The following is a 22,985-nucleotide window of genomic DNA, read 5'->3' on the forward strand; positions in this document are numbered from 1 at the left end:
AATTACTTCTTTCTGTAACCAGTATGAAAACAAAAGGAGAAGGAATGGTCAGAGTGGCTTGAAATCCAGTCAAGGGAGACAAAGAATATGAGAGAAAAAGTAAAGGAATAAAGGAGTCAATCTTTCAAAGAGAATGGAACACATTCTAGTTTAGAACCTGGTTACCTGTCCTTCTCTGTGCTCTCAACAATGGAAATTATGGTCTCTTTCAATTGACATCTAATGACATGCCTCTTCACTTTTACATGGTATTCTTGGTCCATTTGTTGTTCACCACAAAGGTGGAGCAATCTTTTTCAGGGAAGAAAGTTTAATCTTACATCTCCCAAGGAAACTACCCAGCTTGGCCACAGTAATTCTTTCAAAATTGCTACCCTCCTTTTGTACCCCTTTCTCACAAATGCCATTTCATTCATCAGAGAACTTTAGACCTCTGGTGGGGTTTTTTCCCACTAAGTTAAGCATACCATTGCTTTACACAGAACAAAAACGGACTTTTTCCTACACCTGTCTATTCAGTACATTATAATTTGGTCATTTTAATTATATTGCAGTTCTGAATGTGTCTTTACACTAGGAGCCAGGCTTTTCCTCCTACAAAAAACAAAAAAACAAACAACAAAAAACAGAAAATAGAACTGCACCTGTTTAATTGACTGTCTGACTGCTGACTACAGACAAAGCAGATATTTCATTTCCATCACTGAATATTTATCATTCAAAACAGTATTTGCAATGGAGCATTTGATTTTGTTAAGACTGGGAGGATGTGTGGTATTTGTGCTCTGTGTCATTATAGTCTTTAAAGTGTTTAGCAAAAAGTATTATTTTCCTAATTTAATAAAAAATAATTGTTATATTTATATAGTATCTAAGTAACCAAGCTAAATTTCTGCTAATCCTTTCTATAGTCAATGCCTTTCCAATATACTAGACTATTATTATATTTCTTTCCTAATAATGAAAATGTTATGAATAAACTAATCTATGATTATTTAAATCAAATTGTTTCCTCATATTGTTCATTAGAGGTACCACTTATGAAATTCCTCTGCCATACTAGGCATTGTGTAACAGACTTTAGAAAGGTTACCTTCTTTAATTTATCCATTACCCCCATGAAGTTCAGAGAGATTAAGTAATTCACTCTGGATCTCCTCTCGTATTTCTTTGGCTTCAAATTCCATACTTTTTAGAAGAAAGCTCAACTATTCACACCAGCCAACAACAAATCAGAAAATGAAAGCCATATTTATCAAACATAATTTTGTTTGATTTGTGATTCAGACAATTATCCTTATAAATACAAGCAATGCAGCCAGGTTGGCCCATTGAAAAATATTTTCAATCTTGAAAAGTAGGAATATGCTCACTGTACTTGGGGTTGAATATACCTTGTTTTATAATTCTAAGTCTGTAACCAGTATGTAAGTTGAACAATTTACCTAATATAATCTTGTTTTTCTCAGTTATCAAATGCAGACCTAGTAACATACAGTTCTTAAGATAATTAAAAAGATAAATACAGGTAACATATTTGGCATAATACTGAAAAAAAATACTGCTGTACTGATTATTATTTTCATTACAATAGAAACCTGAATGTTCATCAGAGGGAACAAGAGAAATAATCTCCATATAAATATAATTTCATTGAAAAAGCAGTTTTCATAAATTCACAGAAGTATACAAATAGATTATTCACAAATAAAAATCTTTAAAATCTTATCAAATTTCAAAAAATGCTTAAGGAAATTATCTTCAATTTACATTTTCATGTGCACTTCACTCGTTTGAGAGTTAAATCCTTTGTTGACAAGATAACTTCTTTTCACTTTTAGAATCCATTCCTCAGTCTCTTCTCATTCAAATCCCAAACTATCTCTTTTTAGTGCATGATAGTTATACATAATATTGGGGTTCATTTTGACATAATTATACAAGCATAGAATATAATTTACTCCAAAACCATCTGGAAAAAACAAAAGTTGCCATATCGACTGAGTAAAGAAACTTTTTTTTTTTTTAAGATTGTATGCTGTCTTTGCTTTAAAATTTGTTTCCCCAGTGCCTATGGGATAGCCAGTGAAATCCTTGGAGTTCTTTAAGGTCTGTGTGCTCTGTCAGCCTCTCAGAACTTCCCACACATCTGCACCCTGCTCTCTTGAAATGATAAATGCGTAACTCTTTTCCCTACACATCAGGATTCTGAAGATGCAAAATGCTATACTCTCTCTTGTCTACAGCCCTATTTTAATCAATTTTCATATACTTTGCAATATTAACGACTGAACAACTATATGAACAAATAAACAGTAAAATTTGAGCAAAGCGCAGAAATTTAAAAATTAGCCAACATCCTTAAAACCCATTTAAAGACATTTCACTTTTCACTCACATTTGATCCTCTGTTTTACTGATTTACAAATGTTCTGTGTTCCTACCCCGAGACATTCAGATGTGGGGCAGGGGTTGGGGATCACGAAGTCTCCTGATTGGCCCTTGGAGGATAAGCAATAACAGAATTATACTCAACAGAATTCAGAGACTTTTTTCATTCTTATCAATCTTTTCAGGGTCTCCTTCCCCTTCAGTTTTATTTATTTTATTTTCTTTGGATGGTGATGTGTTTGGGTTTCGTGCTTGATATTTTTTCATACTGTGGGTTTCTTATTTCCTCGCTCTGCCGTTTCCCCTGGATTTTTACTTAGAGTATATCTGACTTCTAAGAACCTGGCATACACAATGGCTAGGTCTGGCTTCCAAATTTAATGTGTATGGCTTCAAGGCACACAGTGAACTCAGTTCTTGGAAACAATTTAATCTAATTCATCAAGGCTGAAGCCACTATGAATTCTAACACGTCAGGGTCATGATGAATAAAAAACATCCATAGAACAGTGAAAAAAAAAAAAAAAAGTCGCTTTTCTTTCTCCATTTAATCACATTAGCTCATGTGCTAAATCTGTAGGCAACCTTTTGAAGGATTCTCCTGAAGGTGCACCGATGGGAATAAAGAAGATCCTGCAAGCAAGTATTTCTGAACAATGTGTGAATTGGGAAGGAAAAAAACACCTTGGATGACATTTCACTAATTACATTCACAACTCTTCACTTTTACTAACAAAATGATGATTAGTAGCTAATTTTAGGCCATTAATTGATTGCCTTTATTAGTGATTAAAACTGTACATGTTAATTGTACCAAAAAACGGAGGAAGTTAATTATTGAAAAGAATGAATAACACTTCTTACATTTTAACAAATGTAGAAAAAAAACTCATGATTAAAATTAAATCCCACGGGTTTCCATTTGTTTTTATTTGTAGTTTTTATAATAAATCTTTAGTATAAATATTTTTTAAACAAAAGAACCCAGCTTTACTTGAATCATTTTCTTGCTGATAATGAACACTGATCATGAATGTGAAACCCTGCATATCATTATGTGAAACATTTATGCATTCAGAATGTCTACTTGGTGGTTTTCTTCTTAAGAAGCTAAACAATTCATTAAACAAGCTGCTCCTGAATGGTAGATCAGAACAAGCATAAGCTGCCTTCTGTAGAGTTCTATTGTGAAGCTGTACCCATTTGTGTTTTCTTTGAAGCCATAAAAATGAAACCCTTATGCTCATATTAAAAGCATAAGAAAGGCATCTATTATGTCAATAGATTTAAAACAGGGCCTTAGACACAGTGAGAACCACTCCAAACTGGCACCCTTATAATAGCAAAGGTTAAGAAGTGCATTCCCAGGGAAAACCTTCAAAGGCCTACATATCATTATATCCCAAAACAGATGGCATCACAGTGTTTGGAACTATAGTTTATGGACACCTACAATCACAAATAAATCCTTTCTAATCCCACTCTTTTGTCTAGATTTTGTACTTTGATGATAACTGCAGGTGCCTTTTCTCCACTATATTATGGTACACCATTTTATAAATAATGAAGATTCATGACATATATGGACACAACTCTTAATAAAAACAAGTTTTACACAGTATATAAGTAAAATAGTTCACTGATAGCAGATTTATTCTTTATAGTAATCTATGACTTCCAGATTCTAATCTACTGTAAATCTTCAGTAGTCTAAATTTTAAGGAAAAATATGAGGAAAATATACCTCTCTCCTACATTGCTAGAACTATAAATATGATAAAGAACAAACCTCTTCATAAAACCACATGGAATTATCTAGTATATATCTATATACCACGGAGAAACTCTCAAACATAGGAGATAGGCACAAGAACATTCACAGTGGCATCTTCTGTATTAGCAGAAACAATAAACAAGCCACAAGTTCAAGAGGAAAATGAATGCAGTTACTAGTACACTACTATCTGATACACTCAGAAAATGAAGACTGTGCAGCAATGACAAGGAGTGAAAGCTGCTATACACTAATACAGATGAATCCCAGAAACAATGCTGAGCAAAAAGTCACAGCTAGGTACAACTTATTTCCACTTATGAAAGCAAAAATCATGCAGAATTGAGCAATGTGATATTGTTATTTATGTTCAGTTGTTTTTTTTTTAAATCTAAAATTCTGCTGAGAACAACTAAATCATCCTACTCTGGATAACAGATTGACATAAAACTTTGCATGAAGATTTTCTATGAATCCCTTACAAAATCCCTTTTTTGAATTTAAACTTAGTTTACTATAAAAAATTACCTATAGATAAATTCTAATAGATATTTATGAATCAAGATTATTTAAAATATCATATATTTTGATATTTAATAAATATGATCTCACTTATATATAGAATCTAAAACAGTTGAACTCATAGAAGTAAAGAATAGAATGGTGGTTACCAGGGGCAGTGGGGGAGAGTTGAGATGTTGGTTAAAGGAAATCAAAATTTCAGTTAAACGGAAGGAATGAGTTCAAGAGATCTATTTATAACAGTGATTATAGTTGATAAAAATGTATTTGATTCTTGAAAATTACAAAGTATATTTTAAATATACTTTGTAATTATAATTATAATTAATAATTATAATTATAATTGTAATTATAATTATAATTGTAATTATAATTTTCACTTATAAAAAAGATATGTGAGGTAATACATGTTAATTAGCTTGATTGAGTCATTCCAAAATGTATACATATTTCAAAACAATAGGCTGTACATGATAAATATATATAATTTTTTTTCTCAATTGAAAGTAACTAAATATTGAAGGAAAATATGTAAAAGCTGACCTATAAGAAAATTTGAATTGTATCACAACTTAACTGAAAAGTTTGACTTCAAAGTTTACCTGAAACTTCACAAGGTCTTTGAGACTGTAGAAAAGAGCTCTTTAATTCTTGTCTATATATAAGATGTGGCTTGTTGTGGTCTTCTTCATGTTCACTCCCATCTGCCTTCATGATAGGTTCTAAGAAATATTCACCATCGTGTGCTTTAAATGTTCCCATCTGAAAATAAAGCAAACAAAAGCCAATGTTTTTCCAATAGTCACTAAGATGACACATTGCACCACAGGTTAAAATGAGTACACAGGGATAGGGGTGTGGCTCAGTAATAGAGTGCTTGTCTAGCCTTAGTGAAGCCCAGAGTTCAATCCCTAGCATGACAAAAAATAAAATAAAATAAGCACACAGAAGTAAACAGCAGAGCCTATTCAAAAACACCACAACTGGACATAAAATGTTTCCCTTCTAAGACTCACTCTTCTCTATTCTTATATAGAAAGTCATGAAAAACTAGATAATATTGCAATAGGGTTGAGATGATAGGTATTCCAGATATTAAAAATGACATAAGCAAAGTCCTCAAAATGGAAAAATATAGATAGAGAATACTATATAAATAGCAAAGACTGTTAATTTAGTCTGTGTAAGGTAAAAATGTGAGACCAAAACTGAAGATCAAAGATGTTGAATGTGGTGCTAGAAATTTGGAGTTTGTCAGCAGTGAGGAGGCATGAAAGAATTTTCACAAAGACCTGTCTTCTGAATTCCAGAATCCAGCACCAAAATAGTTGGATATCATTTACACAACATTCCCAACCTTAAGAGGTCTAAGACCATACTCTTTTTTTTATGCTAATTTTTATTTATTTATTTATTTATTTTTTGGTCCAGGAATTGAACCTAGGGATGCTTAAACACTGAGCCACATCCCCAGCCCTTTTTGTTTTTGGAGACAGGATCTTGCTAAGTTGCAAAGGGCCTTAATAAGTTTCTGAGGCTGGCTTTGAACTTGGGATCTTCCTGTCTTAGCCTCCTCCAGAGTCACTGGAATTATAGGCATGTGCCACAGTGCCTAGCAATACTCTTGATTTCTGGTCCAAATTTGCTGTTTCTGAAAAACACTCCCTATTTCAGTAAATGGCCTTAATATTTTCAGATTGCTGAGATATAAAACCTCTTTGAGAGAAATCCAGGATGGCTCTTTCCTTCGAATCCCACATTCAGTCTACCTGCAAATCCTGATGGCTCAAAAGTCAAAGTACAACCAAAATCAAATGGCTTCTCCCATATTAACATTATATCTATGATCAAATCTAACGGTCTCACTTTCCCAAACTAAATCAATAGCCTTCTATGATCTAGCTTCTATAGACAGTCATTGTAATTTTTTTCAAGAGAAGTCTAGATCATATCACTTCTCTGGGAAAAAAGAGAAAAAATACAACTAATGAAGGTCACTCAATAAAATCAAAAGTTCTTACAATGGTCTTCAACATTCTATGTGATCTGCCACACCTCTACACCACTCCATCCTTCCAAGTACACACTGACAACAATTAGACTGACTTTCTTTTTCCTACTTTCACCTTAGCTCACCTTAGAGCTCACTCCTGGTGCCTTTGCTATTTCTCAAACATGACAAGCAGAGTCCCACCTCAGGGCCTTACTAAACCTGCCTCAAGCACTTCTCCATGGGGGCTCCCATTTATCATTTCTTTGGAGTCTCCACTCAACATTTGTCACCCTAACTAAAATGGCACCTATCTTTCTCTCTAATCCCTATATCCCAGTTCACTTTCTTGATAGCACTTATCACCTGATACATTTGTATTTATGTTTCTTTGTAACTTGTCTGATACTATCCACTGAAATATAAGCTCCCTGAGAATTGTGTTCATCTCTGTATGGTTGCCACATACCAGAGACTGAATATATATATGAATAAATGAATGAACACTTGAGACCATAAGCTATGAAATTTAATCTAGTAACATTTGATAGTATAGGTGATAGGAAAAAAAAAAAAAAACTAGCAACAACAAGACAGAGGCTATAACCCAGAAGAGGGAACAAAACCTGAATAACAATAATGGTAATGGTGATGTTTTGGTAGCTGGAACAGACTGGTTAATAAGAAATTAATGTGAACTTAGCAAAATCTAGTAATGACCACACTAAAACAAAACAAATGAATGCAGAGCAAGCTCATATGTGAATATCAAGGTAAAAGTCCAAAATTGCATTAGCAAAAAATAAATAAACAATAAAATCCAGCATCACATTAAAAGAATAATACATGACTAGGTGGATTTTTCATAGGAAAGCAAGTATGGTTCAATATTAGGAATCCATTACTATAACCCATAAAAAATAATAAAGTCACATGACTTTTGATAAAATTAATGTTTTTTTAAAAGTAAAATAGAAATAGATGTTTCTTTAACGTGATATGTTATGTCACAGTCAAAAAGACAACATCACACATAATGAAGACATACCAAAGCACTTCACGTAGGTCAGAATTACAAAGATGCTATGGACTACACAACAGAATTAGGTAAGAGGAGAATAGAAATGTAAAAATTGGAAAGATAGAAGTAAAGCTGTCATCTTCCTAGATTACACCAATATATACTTTAAAATAATAATATTAACTAAAAAACTACTGCTAAAAAAAAGTAAATTCAGTGAGATAAAAATATCCAGCTGATCTCTCTCTCTCTCTCTCTCTCTCTCTCTCTCTCTCTCTCTCTCTCTCTCTCTCTCTCTCTCTCTTTCTCTCTCTCTCTCTCTGGCCAGGTGAGGCTAAATCATCCAAGGTAAGAAAATATAATAATAATGGCTTACTCCAATACAAAGGTCAGATATCATTCTGACTTCTCCCCTCCCTCCATATATATGGTATATATTGATCTCTATATTGATATATATATATATAGAGAGAGAGAGAGAGAGAGAATATATTGACCTCTATAATGACATATTCATTCATACATAATTCATATCAAACTAACAATAACTTTGAAACATGTTAAAATATATTCCTCACTTTATAGGTAAGAAAAATAAGGAGCAGTGGGGTTAAGAAACTTGTCCAAGTGTCACACTTAGTAAGTGACAAGAGGAACAACCCAGCTCAACAATTCATGACTTAACTCATTACATTATACAGTCATCATATGCCAATTTTGATAAGTTCTATAAAATAGTCAACAAATATTTCATGTGCACCTTCTACGGACCAGACATAGTTTTATGAGTTCAAGATACAAAAGTGAACATGACAAAATCCTTGCCTTCAAAGAACTTATACAGGAAAAGACAGGCAACATGTAAAAATATAATACACCAGGTGGTAGTAAGTGCAATTAAAAAAATTAAAGCAAAGAAATAGAAAATCACAGGTGGAGAAATGGGGAGAACTTCTACAAGGGGACAACAAGGTTGAGGTTGGAATAATGAAGAAGGAGCCATGGAAAACTCTGGGGGAACATTCCAAACAGGGAACATAAGGCCAAGAGACAAGGAAAGCTTGACAAATCCAAGTAACAGAAAACTATAAAGATGAAGCTGTGCCAACCAGGAGATATGGACTAGCATATGGGGTTAGATTGGCAGTAGCCAGTTTGCTGTGTTTGACTTTGAAAAGCATTCATCATCATACCTCAGAATATATATTTACTTATACAAAAACTTGGCACTTTTCCACTTAGAAAAGCATATTTCTGCAAAGAACCAATTCAGAAGTGAATTACCAAAAGGCACAATTTTAGTGAATGACACTCCATTTCTTAATTATAAATATCTTATAATCATTTAGGGACAACTTTAAAATGGTCGTTTTAAATTCCATTGTAAATATACAGGTATATCTTAAATTGCTATTTTAATGTAAATCACTTAATGCCATTGAAATAATTATGGTGATTATAGGAATAAAGTTCTTTTTACTATAATTAATACTAGATTAGTGTTTTTACTATATTTACAGTTTCAACATCTAAAACATGGCCCGAAACTGACACTTGTTATATTATTTCTGTAGAAATGAATATTAAGGAAATAAATATAGTATCTGGGATTTTTTTTCATATTCCCTTTAATAAGTCTTTAATTTTTTTCCAAGCATTCTTAAATTATGATAATCTTGAGACTTATCTGGGGTATATTTATATGATCATTTTCTTTCACTGCTGAAAACTAAAATGTTTAGGAACTCTTGGTGTGCTAATATGTTAGGATTATATTTTTTAATGGTTTAAAAATTAATAAGTACTAACTGTAAAATACTGAAGTTAGTATCTTTTTGATAAAAAGCAAAACTGTAAAGATATTATATCTATTTCCTGGATAGCTTCCTAGTGGCCTGTCCCCTAGCATATTTTAATACTGCTACCAAACATAACCCCAGTCACATATTTTCAATATGTACCAAAATTCCAGCATTCTCTGTCTTACCAGAAACTAATTTCAACTGTAATTACGAGAAGTAACAAAGACATTGGTTTTGAAATCTGAGTGCATGGATCCATGCAAAATCCCTTTCTGCCTTTTAAAAAAGCCTGCTGAAGAGGGGAAATGTGATACTATCTTGGAAAAAGATACAAATAGACATGAACTGGCCTGTTACTTTGCTAACTGCATCTACAAAACCACTTTGAATAACATCAAACTATTCCCAAATAATACTGAAAATATTTATACTGACATAATTTCTTTCATGCTCTCCTGGCCCAAAATCTGACTATGAGGTACTTCTATTTTAAAGTTCCAAAATACTGCACATGGGTCCAACTCATGCTCCCATACGCAAATATAGTTCAGTCCAGAGTCATCAGCACCTACTTTTAGTTGTGCTAGAATAGCTTGAGAAGAACTGTGCCTTTAAAAGGTTCATTCTTAAACAAAACATTCATGTTTTAAAATATAAAATTTTTTTAAAAAGTCAAATAATTCGTTTTTTTAAAGTGATTTCTCTTTTGAATTATCAGTGAGGGACCTAGAAGTATTTCACTTCCATCAATTTTCCTGTAATCCACCCCATTGCAGGGGACTTCCTATTCAAATAATAAAAATATTAAGGTTTTGCCTAAAGACTCCTAAGGAAGCACTTAATTTTTTTAAACTTGGAAAGGAACCTGGTAAGGAATTTGAGGACTTAGCAAAACAGGTGGTTCATAGAATCATATTTAGATCATACCATATTTTTAGAAACCTGCCTATCTGCAGATGAGCACTGCAATTCAATTTATGAGAAATGTCAATCAGATTCCAAATACTTTCTTTCAATGATTATTAAAAATCTTCAAAACTAGATTTCCACTTGGGCAAGGGTTCCTAATTTCTTGCAGTAAGGATTGTCTATTGGCCAAGTTGCTTTGAAAGGCAGTAAATAGTTGTACAACTGGTTCCAATTTATTCCCATAGGTCAAAATTCTTATGTTTAGAGGATTTTTATACAATTGGTTTTCTAAATGTTCTTATTTCAGTATTGTGGCATTCATCCATGTATTTTTTTCAAATACATGGCAAACACATGTACTTTTGCTACAACCAGTAATGTGCTCTCAGATTTCATTAAAGGGTAAAAAACAAGTACAAAATATAAACCCCTTGAACTTTCTTCCAAAATCATTTATAGTTTTCATAATAAGCATTAGCAACTGGAGAACAACATTTGAAAATAGGGTACTATTGAACTGTTGTCTAAAATATTTTACAATTTTCCATCTTTAATTCATAAACCATATCCTGAAAAAGTGATAAGAAAGCCTAAGAATGTGTTATATGTTTGCACTCACAGAATTTTTAGCAAGTTATTTCATATCTCTGATCCTCAGTACCATCCTCTGTAAAATGTGCAAATGTAGATCTTTGTCACTTGGCACCATGTGAATTAAAACAACAATTTTATTTATCCCTTTTAAGCATAATTTTATTTATCCCATTTCCTACAAAAGGTAATAAATGTTAAAATTATGTTCATAATAGGAGCTCAATAGATTGAACACATTTTCAACAGGATGGAAAATTCTGCACTAAAAACCCAGATGTTACAGTCACCCTTTTCACCACAGGCAAAGTATAAATGTTCCATAATAAAAGTTCACAATGATAAACTCTGAGATTCATATTTAATCTGGAATAGTCTGATCAATGCATAAAGGTTTCTCTCCTGATAATTCCTCATGGTAACATCACTAATCAGGCCTAGGAAATGGTGTATAATAGCACACATTGAATAAATGAATAAATTGATAATACGAAGAAAACATCAGAACTGGCTCTGGAAGAACAAAGCAGAAAATTTATGGTAAAGTTTATTTTTCAATTCTGATAGCATTCTCCAATTCCAGATCTCCAGTGTAAAGTGAGAGAAAACAATAGAAAGGAAATGCATGGCTGATCCCTTACCTAAAGAGATTGGTCCTTTACCAAGTCCTGGACCATCAGGATCAAGAAAATAAAAATGACTGAACTCATCTACCCAAGATTCATACATCCAGAGCACTCAAGAACAAATACTGTGTCCCAGCAACCTCGATGATGAGAAATAAATTCTATAATATTTCTCATTCTTATAAGAACTGAGGTGTTTGTGAAGTCATATGAATTTCAACAAAATAGACAACTATTAAGGAAATAGCCATGTTCTTGTGAGGTCTGGGTAGCAGTCCTCAGGTCAGCCTCTCCCAACCTCTCCCAAAATATCAACAAAGACATAAAATCTAAAATCACCATAATAGTGAGAAATTACACCAATGACAAGAAACCACTAAAATATTTTAGGTATATAAAGAATATGTTCATGATATATTGTCAAAATATTATAAAACAATATTACTTTAAAAATAAATAGATTAACTAGAGGGAGACATGCTGTAAATATGCCAACCATCTGTCCTATTAGTAGCATGTATTTTCCTAGCTTATTTTAAATTTATTTATAATTATCTTGACATAATACTCTTCAATTATTATTAGGCAAATCTACACATTTTTTCATTTGTATATTCCCTTTGTATTTTCCCCTAAGATTATAACATAGTCATTCTCTTCTACTTTTTAAATACAGCAGTAATTTTTTTTGTCTTACCAGTAGGGTGAGAATCCAATACATTGTTTTTCCCTAAAGTAGACTCTTTGCATTCTAAGATTTAATATAAATGTCTTTGGCAACTGACACAGGAAAATAATTTAAAGCAATTACTAAAACTTGATCTGTAGTTAGAAGCCAACTCAGTTTTTGACAGATTATATTAGCAAAGAAACCGTGAGCCTGACTCAAAAGTTTTTGACACATTTCATGGTAAAATAGACTATAGGGCCTCAGAATTACCCAAGCATTCCTGAAGCCTCCCTCCTTTCCAGCCAGCAGCGCCCTCAGGACCCATTTAGATAAGGCAATGGAAGAAAGAGGACAAGACCCTTCTAGAAGGCAGGTAACTGATGACTCCACAGAATAATGAATCATGAAACATAATGAAGGAACTCTACTCCTGCCAACCAAATGGGTCTTCACAATTCCTCCCCCAAAAGAGTAAAACATTTCTGAAGATCAGTGACTGAGGTGTCTCCCTTTCCTCCTGTAGGAAGTTGAGATTAGGGGTACCATTCTGCTGGTCATGCTGGGTTTGGAGGGATTCAGATAATTTGTCTTTTTAATTCACATGGTGCCAAGTAACAAAGATCTACATCTGCACTTTATAGAGAATACTACGCATTATTTAGAGATCCCAGACTCTCAGTCAGAACAAGTATACCTGTGAGCACTCATAGACAAGAAGAGTATGTCTGCTGTGTAGCAAGAGAATAGCAAAGGGCTGTTTGGTAAATACAAGGGCAGCCTGTGGTAGAGAATATTAGTTATCACCAATATCTATGTTCCTGTCTTCTTCATGGGAATATTACTACTCCACATTTCCCAGACTTTTTGCATCTTGGTAAAGCCAGGAAATTAGTTCTCATCAACAGAATATACAAAGAAATGGTAGGTATCTCCTTTGAGTTGAAATAGTCAAGACCTATTATGCCTTCTCTATACTTTTAATATGATGATAAATCATTTATCTAGCTCATGAATGTATTTTTAACTAATAAGTACAATATTGTTCCAATTGGAAAGATATTCCTATATGACCAATACCTGATACTTGGTTGCTAGATACTAAATGGTAAGTATTTATTGGAAAGAATAAGCATTCTGCTTCTTCCTTTTAGTGTGAACTGGATGGCTGAAATACATGTTATAGAAAAGTGCAATTATGATCAGAAAAACAAGAATAAAGCCAGCCACCAGGGTGTAATGTAAGCCCATATGAATAATGTGATAAATGGAATGCAATTAATTTAAGTATTATCTGAAAAGATTTATTCATACACCAAGTATAAAAATATGTTCAGGCACTTCAACAAAAATTGCTAAAATAATTTTCCTGCATTGAATGACTAATATAAAGCAGAACTAGCTAAATATCTGGCACATATTAATGAAAATTAACTGCTTTAGCATATCCATGCACACATGTATTAAGCATTTCTATACAATCCATTATATAGATTATTATATATAATCCATCTATAATGAATATGACTATCTTCTCTGCCTTCAAAGTCTATTAATGAGATAGAAATGTAGACAAATAACTTCAATTCAATATATAATGAAAGTATACTTGCAGAGTAGTAAGAGAAAGGTCTGATCAACACTGCCCAGAGAAGATCAGGAAAAGGAAGAAAGTCTCAAAATAGATCACAAAGAATAGGCAAGAATTTAAAGAAAAGACATTCTAGGCAGAGAGAAGAGCAAATATAAATCCAAGTAATTATGAAAACTAAAGGAAATCTGTGATTGAATCAAACAAATGTTTCCAGAATTTTTCTTTATCACCTGCTGCTCTGTCACTGTCTTTCTTGGTTAGTGGCCTTGAGATCATTCATTTGTTTAAACCACAGTCATTAGAATCATGTTGGTCTGCTTCTCTTATGGTCCAAATTCTAATGGGTTCGCTGCAGGATTGCTCCACTTCAGCACTACTGACAGTATGATAACTCTTTGTTATAAGAGGGCTTTTTTAAAGGATGTTTAGCAACATCCCTAGTCCATGCTTAACCAGTACCATGATCCTCTCATGCCCCCACTGGCTATGATAACTCAAAATGTCTCTAGACATTGTCAAATGGCAAAACTGCCCCCAGCTGAGAACTACTGTCTATAATAATTCACCTTCCGTAGATACCTATTTTTCCCCACTACAACCATTTTACTCAGGTAACCTCTCTCCCTCACCCACAGTGGACTACAACAGTGGTTCTCACTGACTTCTCTGTAGCATGCACAAGGTTGCATGAGGAGAGATGCGCCTCCTAACACAGAACTATCCTGCAATATACAGTTCAAGCCTCTACAACTTTGCAATGTATTTCAGGTTCTTAACAATCTAACCTTACTTTTAACTCTTACCATGAAATCTACCCTACTGTTCACTATCCCTCAAAGTCTCATTGAGAAGCTGGTTTAGTCAGTTTTTTCATTACTGTGACCAAAGCCCTGACAAGAACAATTTTAGAGGAGGAATAGTTTATTTGGTACTGATGATTTCAGAGGTTTCAGTCCGTGGATGGATGACTTCATTGCTCTGGGCCCAAGGTAAGGAAGAATATCATAGCAGAGGAGAAAAGCAGCTCAGAACACCACCACCAGGATGCAGAGAGATTACCGTTGGCTTGCCAGGGACAAATAAATACCCCAAAATCATGCCCCCAGTGACCAACCTCCTCCAGCCACACCCTACCTGCTATGGTTATCACCCAGTTAATCCATTCCAGTGGATTAGATGCACCAATTAGATTAAGGCTATAATCACCCAATCATTTTACCTCTAAACATTCTTGCATTGTCTCTCAGACGAGTTCTAGAGACACCTCATATCTAAACCATAACAGAAGGCTTTCCCAGCACAGGCCTCAACAATTCCCTTAACCCCTCCTTCCTCAAAGTTCACATAGAACTGTTTATACATCTCTTTTTACAGCATTTAACAGATTGTGTCTTAAGTGCTTATGTGCATGGTGTCACTGTGTGGTGGCTCTGAGAATGTCAAACATAAGTGGACAAGGGCACTTTGAAACCTGTCAGTATTTTCTACCTCTCCATTATGTCCCAAAACTATTTCCAGTCAGTAAACAAATGCAGCAGGGATACCAAACAGACTTATTTTGTGGAGCTATGAGCTTCTTCTCCCAGCCATGTCTGGCTCAAGGAGGGCTTTACTGAACCTTCCTTGTACTTCCAAGTGGCCTAGGATGTTTCTACCCAACATTTTCATCCTCTTGCTTCATTGTTTTAGACTTACATGCCCCCACCCCTAGCTCTCCCCTTAGTTTCTATAGCATAGGCATTTCCATTGAACAAAACTCCATCTTGACATTTGCTTCTTGAAAACCTGAACAACAACACACTAGAATGTTGAAAGTAGATACCTAGGGAATTCTCTCTACCATTGTTTGAGTATTTGAGGAAGCACATGAATAACTAAAAGCATTGTGAGTTTTTCCAACAAAAAATATGAATAAAGGAGGACATATATAAAGCTTTGGGCTATATTAGTTCTGGGAATGTAGGAAGTTTAGAAAATGATAAAACTTAATTTTTCCAGAATGGACAAAAAAACCATTGATAGTTTCCATACTTTTATTTCCTGTCTGAGCAAGAAATTACTAGAGCAACTCAATAATCAGTCATCTGAGAGCAGTAGAGCCTGACAGGCTGCAGAATGGTTCCTATGTGAAACTTCAAATAAGTACACACAGCCACTGCAAGCTGCTCTCCAAGAAAACTGTACAAGCCAGATGCAATGTCTGGTTTTATGACATCTGGAAACTGTTTCCTTCAACCAAAAAGACTGCATCGCTTCAAATCCCACCAAGAAAGTGAAGTTAGCTGTCTAGGTGGTCAAGTTAGTCCCTAAAGGACTTTGGAAGAAGGGAACCCCTAGGTAATATGAGAAGAGGGCTACCAGAGAAAGAGGGATTGTGAGGGATATTCAGGAATAACCTCTGCAAAATGTATGCATCACACCCTGGTGAGTTCATGCCAATAACACTGCAACTTACTAAATATCGACCTCAACTTTAGCAAGAGCATTTGTCAATGTTATATGAAACATAAGTTTACAGCTGAATACAGGAATATTAAGCCCTGATAACTCTACATTCTGACAGTCTATCAACGGATTAATAATGGAGTTTAATTAGCCATTACACTTCTCATAGATAATTTTAAGATCCAGCTTCATTTTTATATCTACTATAGATTTTGGAAATGTACAAATAAATCTCTGTTCAGAAAAGTGTACATCATAACATAAATAAATACTTCTACTTGTGGGAAAGAAAAATTATAGAGAAGGAAAGACTAGGAAAACAAGAGTTACATATGTTAAACAAAGTAATTTTCTGGTAGACTCTTAGCCCCTTCTGGTTGTTGTGCTCAAAACACTTAGGAAGAAAACTAAAAAATAATCATGGTTCAGTGATTTAGTAAAAGAGAAAAACATGTAAATACAAAAACTGCGAAAAGTGAAAAACAAAAAAGGTGACAATGTAGAGATTGACAGAAAACATTAGTTCACGTGTTTTAGGTCAATTCAACACTGAAACCAAATGGAATCAATAAAAACTTTTAAGTATCATTTTGAACAAATGATTGGACAGAGTTAATATTTTGAAAGTGTTGATTTGAGTTTTTGTTCCCTTCCTCTAAAAGTCACATTCCTCAGAAGCCACCAGAGGAGGGAAGGGTAGATGCTACCTCAAATGGGAAGATGGAAAGGTGATGGGCCCACTAAAGAAAATGTAAATGAGAAACTTTGGGAAGAAAAAGGCGATAGAAGCCAGAGGAAGAGATGATGAGATGTCTGTGTGCTGATGTCTCCCATGGGGGTTAAAATCCCAGAATCAGAAGGCATTGTTGAAATGGACAGCCAAGACAAGTGCTCCAGCATTCTTAATATGTAGGATTCAAAAGGGATCTTCTGAAACAGTTCTCCCCACACAAAAAAAACCATAGGTTGTAGAAGAGTTTGACAAAGGGAAAACTGAAGTTGTTATCCATGGCATTAACTCTTACAAACGCCATAGAAGGTTTCACACCCTCAGGGAGATCTGGAAGATTACCATAACATCACCAAGCTAGCTTCACTGGAGAAGGAACTGCACCAGGAACAAAGTAACCCTGTGTCTGAGGGCTGTACAGTGCATCATCCAGACAAGAAACAAACTGGTATTACAGCCAGAACTCAGCAAGCAAGACCAGGGAGCTCCACAAAGGAAAGACCATTAAGTTCTCAGGCCCAGAATTCAGCTGCTAGTGCCAAAAAAGGTACAAACAGACTGTGGCACAAGGACATCACCAGCAACTTGAAGAACCAAAGAGTACGATTGATTTCCTCACCTTTCTCCCACATAATACAAATATCTCAGAACATTTTAAGGCTCAGTATATGGTCAGTTGTCATCAATGGTCAATGTATGCTGGAATCCAAAAATGTCTAAAACCATACACATTAAGCCAGGCATAATGGCTCATGTCTATAACTCTAGTATCTCAGGAGGCTGAAGCAGAAGGATTGCAAGTTCAAAGCCAGCCTTAGAAAGGCCCTAAGGAACTCAGCAAGACCCTATCTCTAAATAAAAAGAGAAAGAGCTGGGGATGTGTCTCAGTAGTTAAGCACTGGGTTTGGTACTGAGTTCAATCCCCAATACCAAAAGAAAACAAAACAACCCAAAAAAAAAAAAAAAAAAAAAACCAAACAACAAAAACCAAAAATAGCAGAAAAAAAAACATCAAATGCTCATTTCACTATATTCAGGAAAAGCATTTAATACAATGCAACATCACAATTTGAAGCAAAACTAAAGCAAAGCAAAATGTAACTAGAAAAAGAAGAGATCTCTAAGTTAATGAGACAGCTCCAAAAGTTTCTCAGCAAATATCAAACAGTGTTTAATGAATTAACAGTGGTCAAGCCAGATCATTACTAAATATATAAGGTAACAAAGGTAAGTTAGGAAGTGAGGAGTAGAACTAAAAGGTTAGTATTACTGAGTTCTCAGACTTTATATCAACGTCTATCTGCAAACAACTCACCCGGTCCAGGCTTTGGGTACCACAATTTTATCCAGATGTAAAGATTAAAGACTAATTTGAGACTAAAAAGAAGAATCTGATATAATGTGAAATGGATTCTAAAATCTAGCAAAGATTCTTCTCTTTGATGAAACTATTCATCTAAAGAAAGTTAATGTTGAATTAGGTTATAAATAAATATACACAATCATAAATAAGTAGCTATTATGTTTCTAAATGCTAATATCAAATGAAATCCTAATAATGCTAATATCTAAGAAATGCCACTACTGTCTTAGAAATGCTAATATCTAAGAAATGCCACTACTGTCATTAGCAATTCAGACTTATAATTGGTTATGATCACACTACTGAAAAAGTTAGCTATTTAGATCTTGGTACCTCTAGTTATTTACTATGTCACTGGAAATTTTTTATCTTTATGTAGGTATGCAATAAATTTTAAAATATTAAATCAAAAAATCTGAAAATATCAATAAATTTATCACAATCAAATTATGTTTAAAAACAGATTAATAATGCAGGACGATGACTTAGGCAACTGGCACAGTGACAAGATGAATTCTAAAGGGGAATATGGAAAAATAATTTGAATTACACCAACACTGTAGATCAAAATGAGCAAAAATATCATTCTTAATACTGTTTCCCATCTGGACTGTTTTTCCCATAATGCTCTAAAATACTAAATCAAGAAAATATACTGACCATGACAAATTAGCGATAGTAAATCTAGATTTTCCAGGCAAACTAAACATTATTTTAAAAGGCTGTAGAAAAGAGAATTTTTTTCTTTGAAGTATAATTGACTGTGTAAATATTAGAGTATGTTTCTGCCATTCTGACCTTGCAGATATTTTACGTTTATCTACAGCAGAAAGGAAGGAAATTGTTGAGGGCATTTCGTGTGAATACAACTCAAGATAATAGCTTGAAAAGGAGTAAAGAAACTTTCTAAATTTACTTAGTGGTGGCCAACACTTACCCAAAAAGACATCTTAAACCTGAAAGGAAGCACTTCATTTGGTTTAGGGAGACCTATTATCGATTTTTATTCAATTACATAATAAATAGTGAACATGTTCTTTGAACACCTTTCTAAAAGTACAGTTGTTTTGGCTTGTTGATTTGTTTTTGCTAAAAAATACCAACAGTAATTGAAAACACTAGAACCCTTTAACCCAATTCTCAGTTCTTGTTTTTTCTTGAATGTATATTTTTCAAAGGAGTCACTGATGAAGTGAGCTAAGATCTGTTTGTTTCAGAGTAAGTGTCCTTAACCTGGGATGCCATGAAATTAGATGGAAAAAAAAGTTACATCTTCATTTTCACTACCTCTGATAGTAGAACATTTCCTCCAATTATGACTGTAAGTAAAACCACAGACACTGTGGCTTTGTTACCAATAAATTGACACTTTCATATCACATTAAAGTTCATGTAGCTATCTGAATTGCTTACATCCATCATCCAGGAAAGTACAGTAGTAAATAGACTAATAGCTTCTACTATTTAATGTGTTAATAAGCAAGTACATATTACATCACAAATTGGTTTTGTAATATTTTAATTAATAAATTTATTTAATTGACTTTCTTTTTAATATCATGTATGGTATGTTGCACATTTTTATTACTGAAAAGAGGTTCTGAGCTTATGCAGACTGCTTACATTCGTGGGGAAAAAGAAAAAAGTTAAGAATCTGTTTTAAAGAGAGAGAAACAAATCAAATAGTTGAATATTTTATTTTATTTCCTCTCTCCTTAGTAAAGTTTCTAAACTATCTCTTGTCCTTTTGTGTTTTTTTCTCACAGTCATGATCATTTCTCATTTTGAGAAACCAGGTCTTTTTAGATAACTTGTACCTTTTAGGTGCAATGCCTTTTAAACAGATTCTATCTCCTTCCTATTCTGTACTTCACAGATTAATAGTCATCCCTATACTAGCAACCAAACTTCTTTCCAAACCTTGCCAGTGTGAACCTTTTCATGTCACACATATTCATTCTCTTCTCCTTCTATCATTCTACATTTCAATAAATTTACCAAATTTAAGTAAATGTAGAGGGTTCTGCCTCAGCAGGTGACCAGGTATGGGTGCATTTAAATGAAATAGCCAGTCCTGTCATTGGAAATCAAACTCCAATTATAGCAAAATCCCCACAAGTCACACTACCTATGGCCTATTTACCCCTCCATCTTCTGACACTTGCAGTAAAGATGCTCTCTCAGCTTTGCTCAGAGGAGCGATTTTACCCAGCAGGCAGGGACTTGCTCATCTTGGCATTAAAGCCTTCCAAACTCCTCTCCCTATTGGAGTGGCTCTGGCTTGGATTAATTTATGTGTTAATTCCTCTGGTGGCCCACTGTGAACTCCTAAGTCATCAACTGCCAACTCAGAACTTCACTGCCCGGCTCCCAAGCAAATACCCAGGGACCAGATCAAGCTTACCAGTCCTCCACATAAGCTGAAGACAGCTGTTTGATCGTCCCGCGCGTTGACCTGGCCGCGATAGAAGCAGTGGCGCAGGTCTGGGGGCTCAGTGCTGCGCTCCTGCGCGCCAGGCGCGGGGGTGCCCAAGTGCACTTCGGTGTAACCTGCAGCCAGGAAGGTCGCGTCCGCACTCAGGTTCAGCTGAAAGATCTGCCCATAGGCGCTGATACGGTAGTGGGTCCTGAACGGCGTGGGTTCCAGAGTGTCGAAGCTGCGTTTCTTCCGGCTGAAGTGGCGGCTCTGAGGGAACACTTCTCCGAACTCATTGACCCGCGCCGGGGTTACCACTTCGTAGGAGGCTAGTGTTTTCACCAGAGCTTCTGCAGCCACAGCGACATAGCCATTGAAACCCCATGCGCTCCCAGCCCCAAATTTCTTCAACCAATCATCTCCGCTAAAGGTCCCAATATCCTGGTACACCCAGGGTCGGGAGAGGTGCACTTTTGCAGGCGATCCCGTACACACCCGCACACCCGCACGCGCGCGTGGTGACTGTTCGTGATCTGCTTTCCCACACCCCCAATTTGCTCTAAGCAAAGACCTTGTCATTTATGGCTCTGGGCAGCCCATCTCCTTACCCCGTCCCTTTTTGCTTCCCTGCCGCCACCCACTTGTCCCCTCCCGGTGCACGCGCCACCCTGCCCCACGCGCACCAGCCGCGTGGTCAGGGGAATAAGATGTGTCCCCAGCGCGCGCGATTCCTCGAAATCCAAGCTCTCTCGGGATGCTTCGGACAGAATGGTCCTGGATTCCCGGGATTTCCTGCAGATCCAGCGTCCCTCAACCCACAGAGTTGCTCGCCCCCTCCATCCTCATGTCTCACTCTGGCCTCGGCCCCCATCGCTGCTGAAGGCGCCCCACGGTGACCTTACCTTGTCTGGGGTGAAAATGAATTTCCCAAGACCTAGTGATGAAGAGCGAGAGCTGGTAGAGCAGCCCGGTCAGCCACTTGGCCACCCGCATGGTTCCACCCAGGGTATCCCAACCAGGGAGACCAACCGGAGCCACAGGCCGCCCAGCCGGCTTTCCCCTGCGCTCCGCTGCTTCTCCTCCCTCGCGCCCTCCGCTCTCCCGCCGGCAGCCCCGGCGTCTCAGCAGCCTCCCGAGCAGCAGCCGGGGCCCCGCGCCGGCCAGTCTCGCCACACCGCCAGCCTCCTCTCCCTGAGCCGCAGCTTCATCGCACTGCAGCCCCACAGCCCCCGGCTCTCTCTCGGCAGCTTTGCTCCCCTTTCTGCGCCCACACCGCGCTCAGAAACCCTCTCCTTAAGTCCAGCTCTGCGCGGGGAAGCGATTCGACCTAGCAGGAACCGTGGCAATATAGCCTCCTCCAGCCAGGCAAGCGCCGGGAAGAGCCCGCCCCTAGGGGTTGGCCTGGCCAATCAGAGTGAGGCGCGGCCCGCTCCCCCTCCTCCTCAGCGCCCCCAGCCCCACAAGGACTGATATCCTCTAGAGGAGCTGTTGCTCTTAATGAGGCAAGAAGAGTGAGTGATGCAGGAGGCATCACAATACCTGATCTGAAGTTACACTGCAGGCTTTAGTAACAAAACAGTACGGTATTGTCATCAAAAAAGTCATGAAGACCAGCTGAACAGAATAGAAGACACAGAGACAAATCAACATATTTAGCTATCTGAGACTCCACAAAGGTACCAAAAATACGTGTTGGAGGAAAGAGTCTTTTTAACAAATGATGCTGGGAAAACTGGATAGCCATATGTAGAAGAATGAAACTAGACTCCTATCTCCCACCTGCACGAAAGTCAAATCAAAATGGATCCAAGACTTAGAAATTAGACCAGAAACCATCAACAGATGGAAGAAAAGATAGGGTCAATACTCCATCATGTCAGTGCTGGCACTGACTCACTGACTTTCTTAACGAGACCCATAAAGCTCAGGAAATAAAACCTGAGTGGGATGCCATCAAAATTTGCTGTGCAGAAAAGGTTTCTATGTAGCAAAGGAAACAACTAAGAGCATGAAGACAGAGCCTATGAAATGGGAGAATATCTTTGCCAGTTACCCTTCTGACTGATTAATATCTAAAATATTTAAAGAACTCAAAAAGTAAATAAATAACCCAATCAATAAATAGACAAAAGAAGCAAACAGAC

At 36.1% G+C, this 22,985-nt stretch overlaps 1 protein-coding gene across 1 annotated transcript; it reads right to left on the minus strand.

Moving 5' to 3' along the window:
* Window positions 1-2,454: 2,454 nt before the first annotated feature.
* Window positions 2,455-22,135, minus strand: LOC306661072 (A disintegrin and metalloproteinase with thrombospondin motifs 20-like; the record flags this gene model as incomplete). Its single annotated transcript, XM_079139889.1, has 4 exons — window positions 21,744-22,135; window positions 20,830-21,191; window positions 5,290-5,449; window positions 2,455-2,501 (listed from the first exon to the last, which is right to left on the minus strand). The coding sequence occupies exons 1-4, from the start codon at window positions 21,832-21,834 to the stop codon at window positions 2,455-2,457; spliced, it is 660 nt and encodes a 219-aa protein (XP_078996015.1). The 5' UTR covers window positions 21,835-22,135.
* Window positions 22,136-22,985: the final 850 nt, after the last annotated feature.

This window comes from Sciurus vulgaris (assembly GCF_902686455.1).
Source record: "Sciurus vulgaris genome assembly, chromosome: 5".
Classification (NCBI taxonomy): Eukaryota; Metazoa; Chordata; class Mammalia; order Rodentia; family Sciuridae; genus Sciurus; species Sciurus vulgaris.